Source organism: Lipophrys pholis (assembly GCF_963383615.2).
Source record: "Lipophrys pholis genome assembly, chromosome: 12".
NCBI classification, from domain to species: domain Eukaryota; kingdom Metazoa; phylum Chordata; class Actinopteri; order Blenniiformes; family Blenniidae; genus Lipophrys; species Lipophrys pholis.
Genome location: NC_137641.1, coordinates 1,021,443 through 1,041,014, shown reverse-complemented (window position 1 = coordinate 1,041,014; position 19,572 = coordinate 1,021,443). Strand labels below are relative to the sequence as shown.

Genomic DNA, 19,572 nt, shown 5'->3' with positions numbered 1-19,572 from the left:
AAACGCTGTTTGATCCGGACAGCAGTTGTCTTCAGGGAAAAAACATTTTGCTTGGGCAACAAGAACACGCCCACAAACTTGGAGCCAGAGCAAGCAAGAGACCTCTGGTCCCCTTGAAAACCTTGTTTCCTTTACAAACAATCTTTCGAATGGGCTCAGTGGGAAGACGTGACGTAGTATTCTGGGTAGTAAACAGATAACCACGTGAATCAGAAGAATTACATGCGGAAATAAAAAGTTAAAAAAATATCTCGTGGCCAGACATGGAGTAGTAAGCATGAATTAGTGAGGAAGAAGTAGTGGAAAAGACACTTATTGATATCTGGTCTGAATACTATAGCCACGAGCTAACTAGCATGGTCACCACGGGCTAAAGCGGTGGGACTTCCGGTTTTGATCCGGACAAATCAATGAGCTGTGTTTTTTCATTACTTTCTGTCTGGTCAGTGTTTGCTCCAGGAGACAGCGCCCCCAAACAGCAGCTGGTGGAATTGCGACATTTTCCAGGCGGTTTGGTCCGGTCTCAAAAGTGAATGTGAACGCCACCAAACCAAATGAAGGTGTGAAAATTCTCGGCTCCCCTCCTTCCCAAGTAAACCGAGTCCCGGACTATCTGAACGTAAAAGGCCCCTTAGGTGTTGGCCACTGTTTTTCAGAGGTATCCGCATTCACTTCCGCCGCCGGCCTCCCATACATGGTTGGGTCAGGATAACTATGATCCATGACCCAGCGAGGGCACAAGCACTGTCCCTGGAAATGTGCACCTTGCTGGCCAAACGTGCCATCATGACTGTGGACCCTTGGTCCAGCCGAGGGGGTTTATTTGAGGCATTTCCTCGTACCAAATAAAATGGGCGATCTGCACCTCGTTCTGGACCTTCAAGGTCTGAACAGGTTTTTTAAAGAAATTCTGTTCAGGATATTGCCTGTCAACCAGGTCCTCCAGACATTATCTCTGGGCAACTGGTTCACGTCAATTGATTTGACAGACACATATTTTCAAGTCCGAATTGCGCCACACCATTGGTGGTTCCATCGGGTTGCGTTTCAAGGGGAGCACTACCAGTTCAGGGTTCTCCCTTTCCCCCAGGGTATTCTCCAGAAACATTACTGCAGCTCTGTCCCCACTGCAGGCTCGGGGATTGCAGACACTAGACGACTGGCTGATATGTGCACCGACTCACGAGGATGTCATTCAGGACACACAGACTGTGCTAAATCACATAGCCTCTCTGGGCTTGGATGTCAACAAGGAGAAGAGCAATCTGGTCACTGCGCAGGTAAGCACCTTTCTCGGACCATGACCGCATGTCCTGCACCTTGGCAGGTCCAGGATGTTTTGGACATCCTCCCACAGTTCCAGTGTAAGCAGGGACTTCTGTATGTCCTTTACCTTCACCTACTTGGTGAGTTGGTGGCAGCGTTAACAGTGGATCTGCTGGGACTGCTGCCTCTTTGTCTATTACAGATGTGGCTCAACTGGCTGCATGTGGATCCCACAGGCCACGATTACAGGGGGCTGTGTGTGTGTCTCCTCAGTGCCTGCTGTCTCTGTCTTAGTAGAGGAAGAGAGCATATCTCACACAAGGTGTTCCTCTAGGATCCTTTTTCTCTCGCTGGGAGGTCACAAATGCGTCTCTCCAGGGCCTGAGGAGGGTTAGGGTTAAGGCAAGGGGGGATGGTGCAAGTAAAATGGTAACCTTGTCAATGAGGGCATCACATCAATGTCTTGGAGTTGATGGCCGTGCGGTTGGCACTACAGAAATTTCTTCCACATCTTTGGGGAAGACATGTTTTGGTGAGGTCCAGCAAGACCAGTGTGGTTTTTCACATCAACCACCAGGGGGAACCAGGTCCATTAGCTTAATGAGGTTGGCCACTCATATCCTGACTTGGAGGCCTGACGCACAGCTGGCCCAGATCTCTACTATATACATCCCCACTGCTCTTCCCGACACTGCTGAGGGTTTCTCAAGAAGGGTACACATTGATCCTACTGGACCTGGTTTGGCAGAACAGGACACAATTCCCGCTGCTGCGCAGGCTCTGCTGCAGCTCACCCAGGTGCCTACCGTCCAGGAGGGATCCTCTGCCCCAGTTCGGAGGGAGGATTCTGCACCCCAATCCCTATCGCCTCCAGCTGTGGGTGAGGCTTCTGCGGGGCCAGGGGGCACTTCCTCAGACTATAATGGGGACATAGCATTTACAATCACTAACGCTCGTGCAGCATCTACACGACGACTGTATGCAAACAGGTGGAAACTGTTCGACCACTGGTCATGGCTTGGACACTGTATACTTTCCTGTCTCCTCCATACCGTAGTTCCTACAGGATCTTCTTAACCAAGGACCATCTCCATCCACACTGAAGGTGTATGTGGCTGCCATTTCATGCTCTCATGCTGGCATTAATCATGCTTCGGTTGGCCATGACAAAAGTGTGACGCTTTTCTTGAAAGTTGCCCTTAGGCTCTGCCCACCTAGCCAACCAGTGGCTCCAACATGGGACCTATCCATGGTGCTGGAGGCTCTTCGGGTTTCTCCATTTGAGCCCTTGGACCAGGCAGGCAGTGGCTCTCCCTTAAGACGGCCATGGCCTCAGGCAGACGTGTAGGTGAACTGCAAGCCCTAACCATTCATGGGTTCTGCCTTAACTGGGCGGCAGATGACTCTGGAGTGACCTTGCACTGATCCATCTTTTGTTTCCAAGATGTTTTCTTCTACACACAACTGCTCCAGTTGGCTGGTTTTGGTAGGCAGTCCTCTGCTGATCTTGTGTCCAGTCCAAGCACTGAAGCTGTATACATCGTCTGATCATCGGTTTGCTTTGCCGGGCCCCAGCAGGGTCTGCACCTTTCTATACAAGGCCTTTTCCACTGGGTTGTGGAGAATATTAGGTGTGCCTATAGTTCACAGGGACTCTGCTGCCGGCTGGTGTACACCGTCATTTGACGAGGAGCTTGTCGACTTCCCAGAGGAAGTCGGGGAAGGAAGTCGGCGAAGTCTGTGTCCGGAGGGGTCCCAGTGGACGTAATCTGTGTGGCGGCCTCATAGACGTCGTAGATTACATTTGCGAGATTCTACCGAGTGAATATGGCGGTGCCCCACACACTGGAGAAGTTCTGAGACAGCCTCCTCCTGGGTCATGAGGTGGTGATTACGCCTGACTTTGTTGTTGCACATTATCCAGTGCTTAAAGCTCTGCCTCTGGAGGTCTGACGGGATGCAATACAACCGTCATTACATACGTAACTTTTGTTTTGTTTAGTGTCAAGATTTGACAATGCCCCTCCCCACCTGTTGACATGGCGACACCCAGATAGACAATTCCTGTGATGACGATGGCCAGCAGTGTTCCCCGAGGGATGGCCAGCTGAGGGTCCTGAAACGACAACACAACCAGTCAACACAACAACATGAGCAGCAATTTCATCATTTCCTCAGAGCCTGACTCGGGGACACGTTGCTCCTCAGAGCCTGACTTGGGGACACGTTGCTCCTCAGAGTCTGAGTTAGGGACACGATGCTCCTCAGAGCCTGACTCGGGGACACGTTGCTCCTCAGAGCCTGACTCGGGGACACGTTGCTCCTCAGAGCCTGAGTTAGGGACACGTTGCTCCTCACAGCCTGACTCGGGGACACGTTGCTCCTCAGAGCCTGAGTTAGGGACACGTTGCTCCTCAGAGCCTGACTCGGGGACACGTTGCTCCTCAGAGCCTGACTCGGGGAACGCAGCGACTCACCGCCAGGTCTCCGGAGATGTTGGCTCCAGCCAGAATGCCGGTGGCGGCCGGGAAGAATATGGAGAAGACAGAGAAGAAGGTTTCACCTCGGAAATCTGGACCCATGTTCTCCCACATGATGGAACCTGTGGCCAGAAAGTCACGTTACCAACGATGATAGCGCCGCCACTGCCGATAGGACAGGAAGCGTGCTGCAGTACCGTCGTAGCCGAAAAAGCCAACGGGCTCCTTGTCTTTGACGGAGATGAAGGTCCCGATGAAGTAGTTGATGATGGCCGTGATGAGGACAAACAGCAGGAAGATCTGCGCCTGTAAGAGATATGGAGGTTAAACACCAGACGTCCGCCTGCCGGCAAACATTAGCGAGCCAGACGTCCAGATGTCATACCTTGGCCTCCCACTCCATCCCGGCCACGGAGATGCCCAGCAGCAGGATGACGGTGATGGTGCCGATGATACGGATGTCGTTCACTTCGTCTGTCATGATGGCGTCTGCGCCCTGAAACACAACACAGCGGCTGTTTGACCTTTGACCTTCTGGCTCAGCTACTGTCACATTGCACACACTTACTTTGAGAAGTTCCACGACAGTTTCAGCGAATCCCACCACGTACATGGCGACTGCCACGGCATTGGCGAAGGCAAAGATGAGGCCGATAGAGCCTCCGAACTCCGGTCCCAGACTCCTGGAAATCAGGTAATACGCTCCACCTGGAACCCCGCCAGGCGGGAACGTGAATAAATCATGTTCATATTCCTGGTAGCAACGGACCAGGAGGTGAACAACATGTTGTCAGTAATACCAGGAACATGAATAAATCATGTTCATGTTCCTGGTACCAACAGGCCAGGAAGTCCTGAGGTATTACAATAAATCTTGAGGTATTACAGTAAATCTTGAGGTATTACAGTAAATCTTGGTTTTACGGTAAATCTTTAGGCATTACAGTAAATGTAATTTAGAGTAAAGAGATCATTACTAATCCTTCACCAGAGACTAGATAGAAGTACCAGAGACCAGACAGAAGAACTGGAGACCAGATAGAAGAACTAGAGACCACATTGAAGAACCACACAGAAGAACCAGACTGTACCTCCACGGACGAATCCATTGGTGGCAATGGCCGACGTGGACAAGCCGGTGATAGTGGTGACCACGGACGCCATGGCAACAATCAAACAGGAGAGGGCTACAGAGGGAAAATATGGTGTCAGTCTGACCAGAGACCTGACACAGTGAGGAGGTCTACCAGGTGGTCCACCGGGCAGTCTACCGAGCAGTCTATCAGGCAGTCTTCCGGGCGGTCTACCGGGTGGTCCAGCAGGCAGTCTACCGGGCGGTCCACTGGGAGGTCTACCGAGCGGTCCACCAGGCAGTCTACCAGGCAGTCTACCGGGCGGTCCACTGGGAGGTCTACCGAGTGGTCCACCAGGCAGTCTACCGGGCGGTCCACTGGGAGGTCTACCGAGTGGTCCACCAGGCAGTCTACCGGGCGGTCCACTGGGAGGTCTACCGAGTGGTCCACCAGGCAGTCTACCGGGCGGTCCACTGGGAGGTCTACCAAGCGGTCCACCAGGCAGTCTACCAGGCAGTCTACCGGGCGGTCCACCAGGCGGTCTACCGGGCGGGTCCACCAGGCGGTCCACCAGGCGGTCCACCACTTGTGTCACACTGCACTCACATTTCATATCACAGTACAGAAGCATCAGCAAGTGTGTTTGTGACTGACTCCACAGTCAGAAGAATTCCCTTCGTGTTTCATCACGATTGTTTTCTTGTTGTGACATTTCATCATATTTTTGTTGTGTTGCATGTCGTCATTTGTTTTTGTTGTGTTTGTTTTCATTTTGTGCTTTTGTTTTTGGTGCATTTATTTCGTTTTGGGTGTTAGGTTATTTGTTGTCATTTGGTTGTGTCTTTGGATTTTACGTACCGATTCCTGCTTGACCTACGATCCAGGACATGCGGATGAAGAGCATCACTCCCCAGATGTTGAGCATGCAGCGAACCTAAAGAACCACAGCGTCACTATGTGTCAATTAGATTGGTCCTTAAATCTAATCCTAACCTGAACCCCAACCCTAAACCTAATCCTAACCCTAATCCCAATCCCAATCCTAACCCTAATCTGTTTCCAGCTTCCTGTGACTCTAATCAGGATTAAAAATGACAGAGCTGCTGAGTTTTCATTCCTCAAGACCTCCACCCACAACCATCCACTGACAAGCTCGACAGCAGGTCGACGGTTCGAACCCCCTGGTCTGCAAGTACAAGCTGACATTGACCTGTCGTTCCCTTTCCCTCCACTAGAAGGAGCTCCAGAGACTCACACAGCACATAGACTATTTATTATTTACCTGCTCCACCCACATGAAGCAACTCGTTGCTCAAGACTCACCAGAACTCCTTTGATCCATCCGAACTTGACGACTCCTTTGGACTCTGCAGCCTCTTTGGCAGCAGCTTCCTCCGCCGGCGTCAGCTCATCTCCATTAGCGAAGCCGTCCTCGAAAGGCTCCTGACAAACACCACGAAGAAAACATTGTCAGTGACAACCACCACGGCACCAACAAACACACCATGGAGAGAAGATTGCCAAGTCCTGAACGAGTGGTTGATTGATTGAGAGGAAGGCAGAGACGAAGCAGAGTGAGGTGAGACAGACTTTACTCAGTTAGGTACAACTCTTTTCCTGGGATGAACTCCCACAACAACAGCCTGGGACCAAGACTGAACCGTCACCAAGTGAACCACTAGAACGGATTCTACAGTTTCAGAACTTGGCGGATACATTACCAGAAGATAGGGTTGCACCGATACCACTTTTTTTCCAAAATGCGTAAAGTATGAGTACTTGCATTTGAGTACTCACCGATACCAAGTACTTAAGCTAATACACAAATTAGTTTTTTCCACAGATGTTATTTGAACAACATTCTTACATTGTGACGTTCAAAATGTGTTCATTTATGGCACTGCCACACATACTGTAAGAAAACATTTCAATAAAACTGTGTGTGTGTGCAATTTTATGAGTTTGAGTACTCGTGCCTGGTATCGGTATTGGTGCATCCCTACCGGAGGATCTGGAGGGACTTTCTAGGGAGCGAGTGTGAAATGTTTCAGAGTGTAAAATATCTCTCACCACTGAGGTGTTTAACGAGTAGGACACGGTCTTCACCTTGGTTTTTGTCGGTTGCAAATAAAGTTTTGTCAAAATATCCAAACCAACAAAGAGATGTATACTGTAGCAATAGGAACCATTGTTAGTTATGTGTTCAACAGGGATGTGTTAGTGTGCAACACCTGGGATACCTGACTTGAATGTAACCTCACATGCAGAAGTTAAGAAATAAAAGTTCTCCAGCGGATCAGAATATTTTCACTTGTTCTTCAGCAATCCTTTATCTGGGATCGATCTGTTCTGACTTGATGTGCAGGGGAACCAATCAGGTGGAAGGACTTTGATGGGTGAGTTTGACAGATAAAATTAATTCATGAAGCAATGCAGTGAAATAATATATTTTAATTAATTCATGAAATCTAATGACATTTATATATTTAATTCCAACTTTTATTAATTAATGACATTTAATTATTTAATGGTATATTTCTTTATTTTGTTTTGGCACAGTTATACCATGAAATATTTAATTAATTAGCAAAATAATTATATGTTTTAAATTAATTGGTATTTTAATTGACACATTTAATGACACAATTAGATATTTATTTCCAATTTTAATAAATTTATTTCACATTTATTATTTAATGGTGTATTTATCCGTTTAATTTTGGCACATTCAGTCCTCCGTACACTACAGGCTCCCAGTCGGTTTTATTTACTGTGGATGTGAGCCCATGTCAGTGGCCTTGGACGTACGGTGGTGCAGTGGTTAGGGCTCTCACCTCACAGCCAGAAGATCTGGATTCAAACACTGCCCGGGGTTTGCATGTTCTCCCCGTGTGTGTGTGTGTGTGTGTGTGTGTGTGTGTGTGTGTGTGTGTGTGTGTGTGTGTGTATGGGGTGGACATTAAGGCTTGTGCCCGGGGCAGGTAAAAGCTTTGCTCGGGAGAGTGAATCATCTCCCCACCTTGCCTGAATGGGCTCGTGGGTTTTTGGTGATATTTTGAGGTTTTTCCGATCCAACCTGCGGCGATTTCAGATCCATGAAGCCTCATCTGTACTTTACTGTTGCTGAAAAGACTCAACAAGTGTTTCCCTGCTGCTGCTCTGCTCGCTGGCTGCAAACTGTGGACTGGATTTCCTGAAGGGAGGCGGGTCTCAATGAGACCAGGAGGAATGAGTCAGGAAATCCAGTCCAGTTTGCAGCCAGCGAGCAGGCTAGGGAAGTAGCACTGTGCTATCCAACTTTTCATGACATGTCCACTGTTAGGATGTATTTTACGCTCAAAATACCACAACGCATCGACGTGGACGTTAGCAAAGCCGTAGTCCAGCAGGGCGGCGCTCTGCAGCCAGACGTCAGCGTTTTCAAACTCCAGCTCTGGGAGGAGAACAGCACTGACATCAGAACAATGAGCAGCAGCTCCTCCAGGCTGTCAGCAGGAGATTCACACCTCCGTGAAGCTGCGTCCTACTCCACGCTAAACTCCCTGAAAATAGTCCCAATGGTTGGAGCTGCGTTAGAGCTGGAAACATTGTGTTGCTGCTGCCTTGCTCAAGAATTTCTCCAGGGATTAATAAAGTCATTCTGAGGTTCTAAAGGTAGAACTAGTTTATTATGAGATGATGACGTCACGCAGGTATCGGAATATTATCAGTATTGGTAGATATCCACATTCGGGTATTGGGATCGAAAGGGAAAAACGTGGATCAGTGCTTCCCTAAGTTGTTTTCAACTAGTCTGAGGTAATTCTGTTAATGTGTAAATAAATAAAATATGTAAATTAACTCTGATAGGCTAAATGTTTCGTACTATGTCAGAATCTGCACAGATACTCTCATGGAAAGAAGTTCAACTGTAAAAATAATTTGTGAAGTCCTAGTATGTTTGTCTTGTCATTTTTTTTTTTTTTTTTTTAAATCTTTTTATTCACAGTTTTTTAGGAACATACATACATAAGCATACTGTCCAACCAAAGTGATTCCGTAAGAGAGGGAAGTGAGAAAGATTTCCCAGGACAGCAATCAACAAGTGTGGAACATAAACGTGTACGGCTTGTCCAACAAACACTTTAACAATCACCAATACCGAAACACTCAGATAAATGTGTGTAGTATGAAGCAATGCACACATCACCACACACACACCCACAAAACAAAAACACAAAAAACAAAAATGAGGACAAGAAACAAACAGAAAAAACAACGGAAAAAAAAGGGGGGGGGGGGGGAACTACCACTAAACAAACAAATGGAATAATTAAAAGGGGGAAAGAATTGGGGGGGGGGGGGGGGGGCATCTAGTCGCTGTCTGGGTGAATCACTACTTTATTTAAATATTCAATAAAGGGTCGCCAGGTCTTGTCAAAAACACTACCAGCACCAGAAAGGGAGAACCTCATCTTCTCTAGTTTAATGTGGGTCAAAACTTCACGAAGCCAACTATTATGCGCCGGAGGGGGGACATGTTTCCACCTCAGTAAAATAAGACGTCTCGCAAGTAATGTTGCAAAGGCCAGCACCTTACGTTTAGCCGCCGACAAACTCGGAGTAGAGAGGAGAGGGCATCCAAAGAGAACCGTGCATGGGTCCGGGTCAAGGTCTACTTCTAGCACCACCGACAATGTATCAAATATCTGACGCCAGAAACCGACAAGACGAGGACATGACCAGAACATGTGTGTGTGATTGGCAGGGGATTGATTGCACCTATTGCATCTGTCACTGACGGTAGGGTAAATCTTGGAAAGTCTAGCATTAGTGTAGTGAGCTCTAAAAATAACCTTGCATTGTAGAACACCATGACTAGCACAGATCGAGGAGGAGTGAACAAGTTTAAGGAATTGTACCCACTGCCCATCTAAAATGGACACCCCAATCTCTTCCTCCCACTTCTGTTTAAGAGTATCGAGATGCTGGGGATTAAACGAAGCAATGGCGTTATAAATAACAGATATAGTGCGCCTCTGAGCTGGATTAGAGGTGAGCATCAAGTCCACCAGGGAACTGGTGGGTGAGTTTGGGTAGTTAGAGTAGGTAGCTTGGACAAAGTGCCTAATTTGTAGGAAACGGAAAAAATGTGATTGGGGTAAGTCAAACTTATTAGCAAGTCCATTAAAGTCTGTGAAATGTCCATCTGTGTAGAGGTCCTTAATCAGTACCAGGCCTTTGCCTTGCCAGTTAACAAAAGTGGGATCAGAATTAGATGGCAAAAACAAAGGATTTTTGACAATCGGAGCAAGAGACGATGGTTCAGTCTGACCATAGTTTTTACGAAATTGGATCCAAATTTTTAACGTGTTGACAACAACAGGGTTCTGAGAAAAATTGTGTATCTTGAGAGGAAGACGCGCAGTTAGAAGAGAGTGTAATGAAAGCTTTGAAGAGCCTCTCTCAATTTGGGCCCAAGAGGGACATGCGTCGGTTCCTCCGTCCATCCAACAATTAAGCTTAGCAATGTTACACGCCCAGTAGTAGTGAATAAAGTTTGGCAGTGCAAGGCCCCCCTGTTGTTTAGGTAATTGCAAAATGGTCCTCTTGATACGGGGGGGTTTGTTCAGCCACAGAAACGAAGAAATTGAACAATCCAGCTGACAAAAAAAAGACTTCCTTATAAAAAATGGGATGTGTTGAAACAAATAAAGAAACTTAGGGAGTATCACCATTTTTACTAAATTAACTCTACCAGAGAGCAAAAGAGGAAGAGCGGACCAGCGTATCATGTCAAGTTTACATTTGTCAATTAGAGGGCGAAAATTCTTATTAAAAAGGTCTTCAAAAAATGGCGTGATAAATACTCCCAGGTAACGAAACCCCTGTGATGTGACCTTAAATGGTAAGGATGAAGTTGGTATAATTCTTGACAAGTGATTAATAGGGAGAAGTTCGCTCTTACAAAAATTCAGCTTGTAGCCAGAAAACTTGCCGAATTGAGTCAGGATATCCGTGATAACTGGAATAGATGACAAGGGGTTGGACACATAGAGTAGCAGGTCATCTGCATAAAGGGACAATTTGTGGGTGATGCCATACCTCGTGATACCCACAACCTTATCCTCCCCTCGAAGCCAAATACCCAAAGGTTCTATCGCCAGAGCAAATAGGAGGGGGGAGAGGGGGCATCCCTGTCTGGTACCGCGATGTAGAGCGAATGAGGATGACCTCACCCCATTTGTAAGGATACAAGCAGTTGGAGAGTCATAAAGCAGCCTAATCCATGCAACAAAATCAGAGCTAAAACCAAATTTTGATAAAATATAAAACAAGTACTTCCACTCAACCCTATCAAAGGCTTTCTCAGCGTCTAACGAAATCACCACCTCGGGCACGTCAGACCCGGGGCAGCCAATAACGTTAAAAAGTCGTCTGGTATTAAATGATGAGTTTCGCCCGGCCATAAACCCGGTCTGGTCTGCAGAGATCAGAGTAGGCAAGGACTGCTGCAAACGCATGGCCAGCACCTTAGCCAAAATTTTCTGATCCACATTTAGAAGACTGATGGGCCTATAGCTGCCGCACTCCAAAGGATCTTTATCTTTTTTTAATAGAAGGGAAATATTAGCCTCAGTTAAAGTTGGGGGCAGTCTGCCAGTGGAGAAAGCTTCATTATAAACGTTAACCAAATGCGGGGCTACCAGGTCCAGATAGGCCTTGTAAAACTCTACGACAAAGCCATCAGGGCCGGGGGACTTACCCGTCTGAAGCAGTCCAATTGCCTCCCGCACCTCGGATAACTCGACCGGGGCACCCATACTTTTAGACAAATCAGGATCAACCCTAGGGTAGGTGAGTCCATCAAGAGGGTTGTGATTATCCCAAATCTCTGGCGAATATTCAGATTTATACAGGTCAGAATAAAAATTTAAAAAGGTCTCATTCACCACTTTGGGGTCAGAAGATATTGCCCCAGACATTGTTTTCATTCTGGGGATTAACCTCGAGAGGGCTGTGATCCTGGATTGATGAGCGAGAAGTCTCCCAGCTTTATCTCCCATTTCAAAATAACGCTGCTTGGTTCTTAGCAGTTTAAGTTCCACCTTTGTTGTTAACAAAAGATCATATTCAGCCTGAAGTTTGAGGCGCTCGTTGTAACGATCGTGCGAGGGTGTGATGGCATATTGCGAGTCAACTTTTAAGATCTGATCTGAGAGCCAAATCATCCTCCCAGTCTCAGCCTTTTTCCGACGGCTGGCAAATGAAATAGCCTGCCCCCTCAGGTATGCTTTGCATGCCTCCCACAAAATGCCTTTCGAGATATCTGGAGTGTCGTTGATTTGAAAAAATGTTATTTCTTTTTGAAAAAAAGGTCTAAAATCAGAATCATTCATTAAAAAATAAGAAAGTTTCCACTGTGAATTTGGGGCACTGTAATTTGGGAAGTTGATGTCTACTGAAGTGGGAGCATGATCGGAGATTACTATGGAGTGGTATTCACTCGCCTCCACCCAGTCCAATAGTCTGTTGTCTGTTAAGAAAAAATCAATTCTCGAATATGTGCGATGAACATGGAAAAAAAATGAATAAACTTTGTTGGCTGGGTTGAGGAATCTCCAGGGGTCATTTAGACCGAGTTGTTCCGCAGATGTCTTTAATGTGTTGGCAGAATTAGATAAAGCTAAAGATTTAGGGGAGGACCTGTCCAACGCAGGATCTTGGATAAGGTTGAAATCACCGCCTATGATCGGGTAGTGGCAATCCAAGTCAGGAAGGGAGGAAAAAAGACGAGTGATAAATTGGTCATCGTCCCACACGGGGGCATAAACGCTCACTAAAATGACCGGAATATCAAACAGTTTACCTGATACGGCGACAAAACGTCCATTTGGGTCTTCAATAGACTTTGTGGGTTCGAAAGGCGTATTCCTGCCAATAAGGATTGCCGCACCCCTCGCAGGAAACTTTGAATGAAACACCTGTCCCATCCAGGGTCTCTTAAGGCGAGAAATCTCAGAGCTTTTAAGGTGCGTCTCCTGAATAAAATAAATGTCACCTCTAAGTTGTTTCAAATGCAAAAGTATTTTATTTCTCTTAATAGTCTGATTAATCCCCCTGACATTCCATGACACAAACCGACAGCCACGACTGCGTGATGAGAAAGTGTCAGACATTACTCACCCTTTTATGGACAGTGCCCTGAAGGGGGATTGGGGGGGGGGGGTTGGAGGATGGGGGGGGAAGGATGAGAGAAAAAAACAAAACAAAAAGAAAAAACAAACAAACACAAAACACCACACACACACACACACACACACATATATATGAAACACATACCTGTATAGCTTCCAGTTTCTATACATACCCACTAATTCCCACACCATAACCACTCCCACAGGACAACAATTAACCCTTCCTGTGCAAATTAGGTGTAACCTTTTCACTCAACAAGTTATAAAAAGAAAAATAATATATATACTTACATATATATGGATGCCCTTCCTGACAAACATTTCGTGTCAGGGACATTATGGCATACAAATAGAATTACCCAGAATAAAACCAGTTTTCAGCGTCATATGGCGCAGTTAACCATAACAGTATCTTCTAAGTAAAACAAAACAGGGCATCCTTCAAGTAAATAGGAATAAATAAATAAAAATATAATATATTAACATAAAAAATAAAATAAAAAACAATAGCAAAAGTTTCCTATATAGAAAAATAGTCCCTTAGGATCAGTATAAACGTACTGTAAAACAAAAGTAGTCACAAAACGTCATAAGGCACATAACTTCAAAATTCACTGAACTTAAACAATAACACGACAAAACTCCTGCGATTCAACAGTTTGAAGAATCCTTTAAAAGTCTGAGACAGTAGTTGACAAAATTAGCCATTAGCAACTGTGCTAGCGTCAACCAATGGAAACCAAAACAGTGTCAGCTTGAACAAGAGCCAGCGAGTTGGGACACTAAACACATTTAAGTTGCACTCATAGAGTTCAGGAAGGTGGTCGCCTCCTCGATTGAGGAAAAGCGTTTTTTATTACCGTCTTTCTTGGTAATCTGAAGCTTCGCTGGATATAGCAACGCAGGCCGGAGGCCCGCATTGTACAACTTAGCCATGATGTCGCGGTAGGCCGCGCGCTGCTCCAGAACATCAGGTGGGTAATCCTCATAAATGCGGACTGGCGACTCACGGTACTTCAGGTCGTTTCTCCGTTTACGGGCCTCCCGGACGATCAGTTCCTTCGTTTGATGCCGATGAAAACATGCGATCACTGGCCTGGGCCTGTCCCCCTGTCGTGGTTTAGCGGCGAAGCTACGGTGGGCCCGGTCCAGTTCCGGCGGCGTTGGTAACAGCTGGTCTCCAAATATCTCCACCAAGGCTTCAGCGAAAAAGGTTGTAGGTTGAGGACCCTCCACTGATTCCGGTAGGCCAATAATACGAATGTTGTTGCGCCGATTCCGCCCCTCCAGGTCTGCATTTTTGGCACGAAGCTTAGCACAAGCTTCGGTTAGCGTAGCACACGAGGCCTCCAGGTCTGTAATGCGTTCCTCATGTGATGTTAAGCCGGCCTCCACATTTACAAGGCGTTCACCATAGTCGGTGACAGTGGCCTGTAAAGCGTCCAGTCTCGTCTCCAGGGAGGCAAAGGCCGATTGGAGCTCTGCCGACATCGCCGCCGCTATGGACTGTCGGTGCTCCTCCAACAAGCTAGTAAGAGCAGGCATGCTAATCTGGTTAGCCGCAGCAGCCAAGTCATCTTTCTTAGTGCCTTTTTCTTTCACCAGTCTGGTTCCCGAAGCCATGGGGTATAATCAAGCACCGTTCTCGGTATTACAGTGTAAATTCAAGTATGGGTTATAAGAATAGGTTATATTACAACAGGTCGGTGTGGGAGCACACGGTGCACACGTCTACTCCATTCCCTTCTCCACCGGAAGTCCTCTGTCTTGTCATTTTTAATTGGAGTCAAATAACCTCAAGTTTGACTTTATACTGATTTTTCCTGGCAGAATAAAATGACATCCTGACCACTGATCATTTCACTTCCTGTGTCTTGTTAGTTTACCTATGAGAGATAACACTGTGAATAGTTGAAAGGTTACCTGTTACCAACAGTTTGGTAACCCACATATCATATCTTGCTTGCACACAAAGAACACCAAAATGAACCTTTTCATTGTATTAATAAGTTTAAATAAAAAAACTATTACAGAAACATTTTCCAATGTATTTATTGGTCGAATTCATACATTACCCAAGCTTATACATTTCCATTAAATGTGTGTGTGTGCTTCATGTTCTGTACATGTTGACATAGAAGACAGGATGTCACATGATCAATTATCAACCTTTTTGTTGTGATTAGCGGTTATTGGATTAGCGGTAAAAACTCCATACTGTGCATTAGCAGTGATCAATACCAACGCCACCGGAGAGGGTCAACATGGCCGACTCAACCAAACCGATCAATTCGGCGGAGTCGGCTCATTTTAGAACTGAACCCCGACACGTTGGCCTGGAACCTCCACTCTGGAGGAAACGGGAACTCTGGGTCACCACAAGAAGAGTACTGCCCCCCGGGGGCATTAATGGTCACCACCCGAGGCATGCTGCCCCCCCCGCCAACCCTGCAAGGCAGAGATGGCCCCAGCCGCCGCGCCCCGGACCAGCCCCGTCCCCGGACCAGGAAAAGCGAAGGCCCGACCAGGCCCGGTCGGAGGACAGTCAACACTCCACCCCGAGGAGCCTCATATCCCACCACCCACTTTCCCAAATTGTGCCAAATGATTTTTCACCAACGTTTCTTGTGACACTAAAGAATCGATCAGGAAGTGACATCAGCTCTTTAGTCAGCAGGTTTTGCGCCTCAAAATAAAAGTCCTCAGAAACAGTCTGGGTTCTGGAGCTGCAGGGTGAAGAGCAAACCCACCATCTGCAATAACGACGCATCACCAGACTCGTGACCTGACACATCGACACGCCAACATGCCTGACCAATCAGAAGGAGCCAAACGAGGTTCTGCTCCCGCTGTAATCAAAATGAGTGTGGAGGTCACGAAATGCGTGAAGCTGACGGAGGAAAAACTGGGCTAATCCCAGATTCATCGCCGGAACGACTTGTGACTGGAGACTCTTGCTCATTTCAGACCCTTAGAGGACTGCACCGAGAACGCCGCAGGCCAGACAGGAAGTTGCCTCTCAAAAGGCATCATGAAAGCAGTGGTTTTGTAAACATGTCATGTTGACAGCAGGAAGCATTTCACATCATTTCAACATTGAGTTACAAATTTCCAAAAACCATCAAGTCAAGCTATTTCCCGGCTCTGACTCTTAGAGCAGCGGGTCAGAACACGGAAGTTAGACAGAACGTCTTCACACCGGCTGGGAATCAGAGGGAAGAGAAAGAGCAGCATCATGAACTCATAAATGTTCACTACAATCTTAAACAATGGATGCTACTTCCACTACAGTTACTTTGACTACAGTTACTTTAACTACAGTTACTTTCAGTACTGGGTAAATCTGTCCTGAGTGTTTAGGAGACAAGCTCGGAGACCTTATCAGTTACCAGGTGATGAATTGATCAGTTATCAGGTAAACATCCCAACTAAAAACAGAGTCCAGTCCTTCACTGACGAAACACCAGCGGGACTAAATCAGAAGACTGTGTCTGTTTACCAGAAAACCATCAGAACCAGACTAGGGCTGCCACAACCAATCGAGAAAATCGTTAAAGTTTGATTATTAAAAGTGTCGGCAACGAATTACATCATCGATTCGTTTTGTCACGTGATTTATACGTCACTCGCCATGTTGTGGAGCCGTTTACTCCACCTTCAGAGCTTCATCAACGCTGGCTGACTGAAATAAAGCTGAAAAACAGAACCTCCACCTGCAGAGCCAGTTTAACAGAGCGAGGTGGAGGCGGTACAGTAGAACCTGTGAGGTTTAACAGAGAGGTGGAGGCGGTACAGTAGAACCTGTGAGGTTTAACAGAGCGAGGTGGAGGCGGTACAGTAGAACCTGTGAGGTTTAACAGAGCGAGGTGGAGGCGGTACAGTAGAACCTGTGAGGTTTAACAGAGCGAGGTGGAGGCGGTACAGTAGAACCTGTGAGGTTTAACAGAGAGGTGGAGGCGGTACAGTAGAATCTGTGAGGTTTAACAGAGAGGTGGAGGCGGTACAGTAGAACCTGTGAGGTTTAACAGAGCGAGGTGGAGGCGGTACAGTAGAACCTGTGAGGTTTAACAGAGCGAGGTGGAGGCGGTACAGTAGAACCTGTGAGGTTTAACAGAGCGAGGTGGAGGCGGTACAGTAGAACCTGTGAGGTTTAACAGAGCGAGGTGGAGGCGGTACAGTAGAACCTGTGAGGTTTAACAGAGAGGTGGAGGCGGTACAGTAGAACCTGTGAGGACCTGGTAAGAGCGACACGCTGTACTGGACATGTCACTGTGCACCGACACGTTTACCTGTTAACAGGAGCAACAACCTTCCTGACGAGGACAACCGACAGGTTCTCCTGCTAAATTCAGAGCTGAGCGACTCTAAAACGGCCAAAATACCTGGGCTGGACCAGATTATTGGGATATTCAGACGTTGTGGTGTGGAGATTAGTTTTGAGCACGGTGCTGCTCTGTAAAGCGCCCCTCCGTACAGCAGAGAACATGAGGCCCGTGGGCCAAAACCGACATCAACTGATATCAACCAACAATATCAACTGGTCCGACAATTTGAGGTGCTTTTTTTTATTTTTATCCGATTCATCGATTAATCGAGAAAATAATCAACCGATTAATCGATTATCAAAATAATGGTCAGTTGCAGGCCTAAACCAAACACACAGAACCAGACATACAGAACCGTCAGAACCATCAGAACCAGACACACAGAGAACTATCAGAACCAGACCAGCAGCTCTGTGTTGGTTCCAGTAATACGAGATCCAAACAGAACAGATTGATTTCCTGCCGGCAGTTTATGTTGCGGCTCATGAAGCGTCAAACATTCCTGCTGCAGCTCTTCTCTGAATCACTGCAGCTCCGTCACACCTAATGGGAACCAGGACAAACAGGACAAACAGGACAAACAGGACAAACATGCTGAATGGACGACCTCACACCTCCTCCTCCTCACACCCTCACACCTCCTCACACCCTCACACCTCCTCACACCCTCACACCTCCTCCTCACATCATCACACCTCTTCCTCACACCTCCTCACACCCTCACACGTCACACCTCCTCCTCACACCCACACACCTCCTCCACACACCTCATCCTCACATCATCACACCTCTTCCTCACACCTCCTCACACCCTCACCCCTCCTTCTCACACCCTCACACCTCCTCCTCACACCCTCACACGTCACACCTCCTCCTCACACCGTCACACCTCCTCCACACACCTCCTCCACACATGCCACACCTCCTCCTCACACCCTCACATTGTCACACCCCCCCCCCACACCTCCTCCTCACACCCTCACACTGTCACACCCCGCCCCTCACACCTCCTCCTCACACCCTCACACTGTCACACCCCCCCCCCCCCCCACACCTCCTCCTCACACCCTCACACTGTCAAACCCCCCTCACACCCTCACACCTGCCACATCTCCTCACATCATCACACCCTCACACCCTCTCCTCACATGCCACACCTCCTCCTCACACCATCACACCTCCTCCTCTCACCATCACACCTCCTCCTCTCACCATCACACCTCCTCCTCTCACCATCACACCAACTGTCTCTCTGCTCTCCGCCACCATCAGCAATGTCACTGAGACAAGAACAACCAGTCTATGACCAATGGATAACAGATCGATGACCAATGGATGACCGGTGTACCAACAGGCTGGTCTGAGCAGGAGGGCGAGCAGAGGAGCGAGCGGCGCTCTGAACGCTCTGCAGGACTCGGGGAACATTATCTCCATGGCTGCAGCAACACAAAGGCCGGCTTTGCACAACAACGACACAGCTAGCCAGCTTAGCTCAGAGTGCACACTGCACCATGACTCATGGTTACAAAACCCCCATGATGCAGCGGGCTTCACCAGTTCACTGTGGCTGAGTGAAGGAGCCTCTGGGGCAGCGGGGAGGAGCTCTCAGATCCTGAACTCCTCGCCTGCTGCTCCGCTCGACACAGAACAGTGAGGACATTGAGCTATAAATGACCAGCAGTGAAACAGGCTGAGCAGAACCTTCAGTCAGGCTCCAGCCCAGGTACAAGGACTTCATGGAAAAAGTGAGTTGATTACGAGGAGCGGCAGTGAAAAGGCCTTTGTGTAGCTGGGTTGTGTAAGACTGGAGTCCTGAACTGAAACCACATGTTGGCAGAGAAACGGCCTCCTGCTTTAACGTAGCGACGCCGATTACACCACTTGGTGTTACAACGCCTCTGGTCTGAGTATGGATCCTTATCACGGCTTCTTGGCCTCTCTTAGAGATCTGATTGTTGGGGCCACGGCTCCATGCTGCGACGCTGGACATGACAAACATGTTGATGGGGGGGGGGACTGCCCTCCGATCAAATGTCCACCATCCCCCCATTGTTTAAAGAGCCTCCCAGCACTCACTTCATTATTCTTTTACTGCAGCAGACTCTCACAGAGTTGGATTCCCTACTGATGGAACCGAACCTCGTATTGTTCCAACATTCTGTTAAGGAATCGTGTCAAATTACAATTTGACCCTGTTGAGAGCAACAAAGAGGCGACGAGTGAGGCTCCGCCAACAGAGAGGAGCTTTGTT

General features: G+C 47.5%; 1 protein-coding gene across 2 annotated transcripts in view; it reads right to left on the bottom strand.

The window, feature by feature from the left end:
* The window catches only part of slc12a2 (solute carrier family 12 member 2), a 63,673-nt gene that overhangs the window by 25,225 nt on the left and 18,876 nt on the right, over positions 1–19,572 (bottom strand). For both annotated transcript variants that reach the window (XM_080477454.1, XM_080477455.1), the window contains exons 2-9: positions 6,143–6,262; positions 5,678–5,753; positions 4,838–4,933; positions 4,315–4,454; positions 4,132–4,242; positions 3,944–4,052; positions 3,744–3,868; positions 3,298–3,382 (exon numbers count right to left, since the gene is read on the bottom strand). In XM_080477454.1, coding sequence (XP_080333580.1) covers positions 3,298–3,382; positions 3,744–3,868; positions 3,944–4,052; positions 4,132–4,242; positions 4,315–4,454; positions 4,838–4,933; positions 5,678–5,753; positions 6,143–6,262 — 862 coding nt within the window. The remainder of the gene's footprint in view (positions 1–3,297; positions 3,383–3,743; positions 3,869–3,943; positions 4,053–4,131; positions 4,243–4,314; positions 4,455–4,837; positions 4,934–5,677; positions 5,754–6,142; positions 6,263–19,572) is intronic.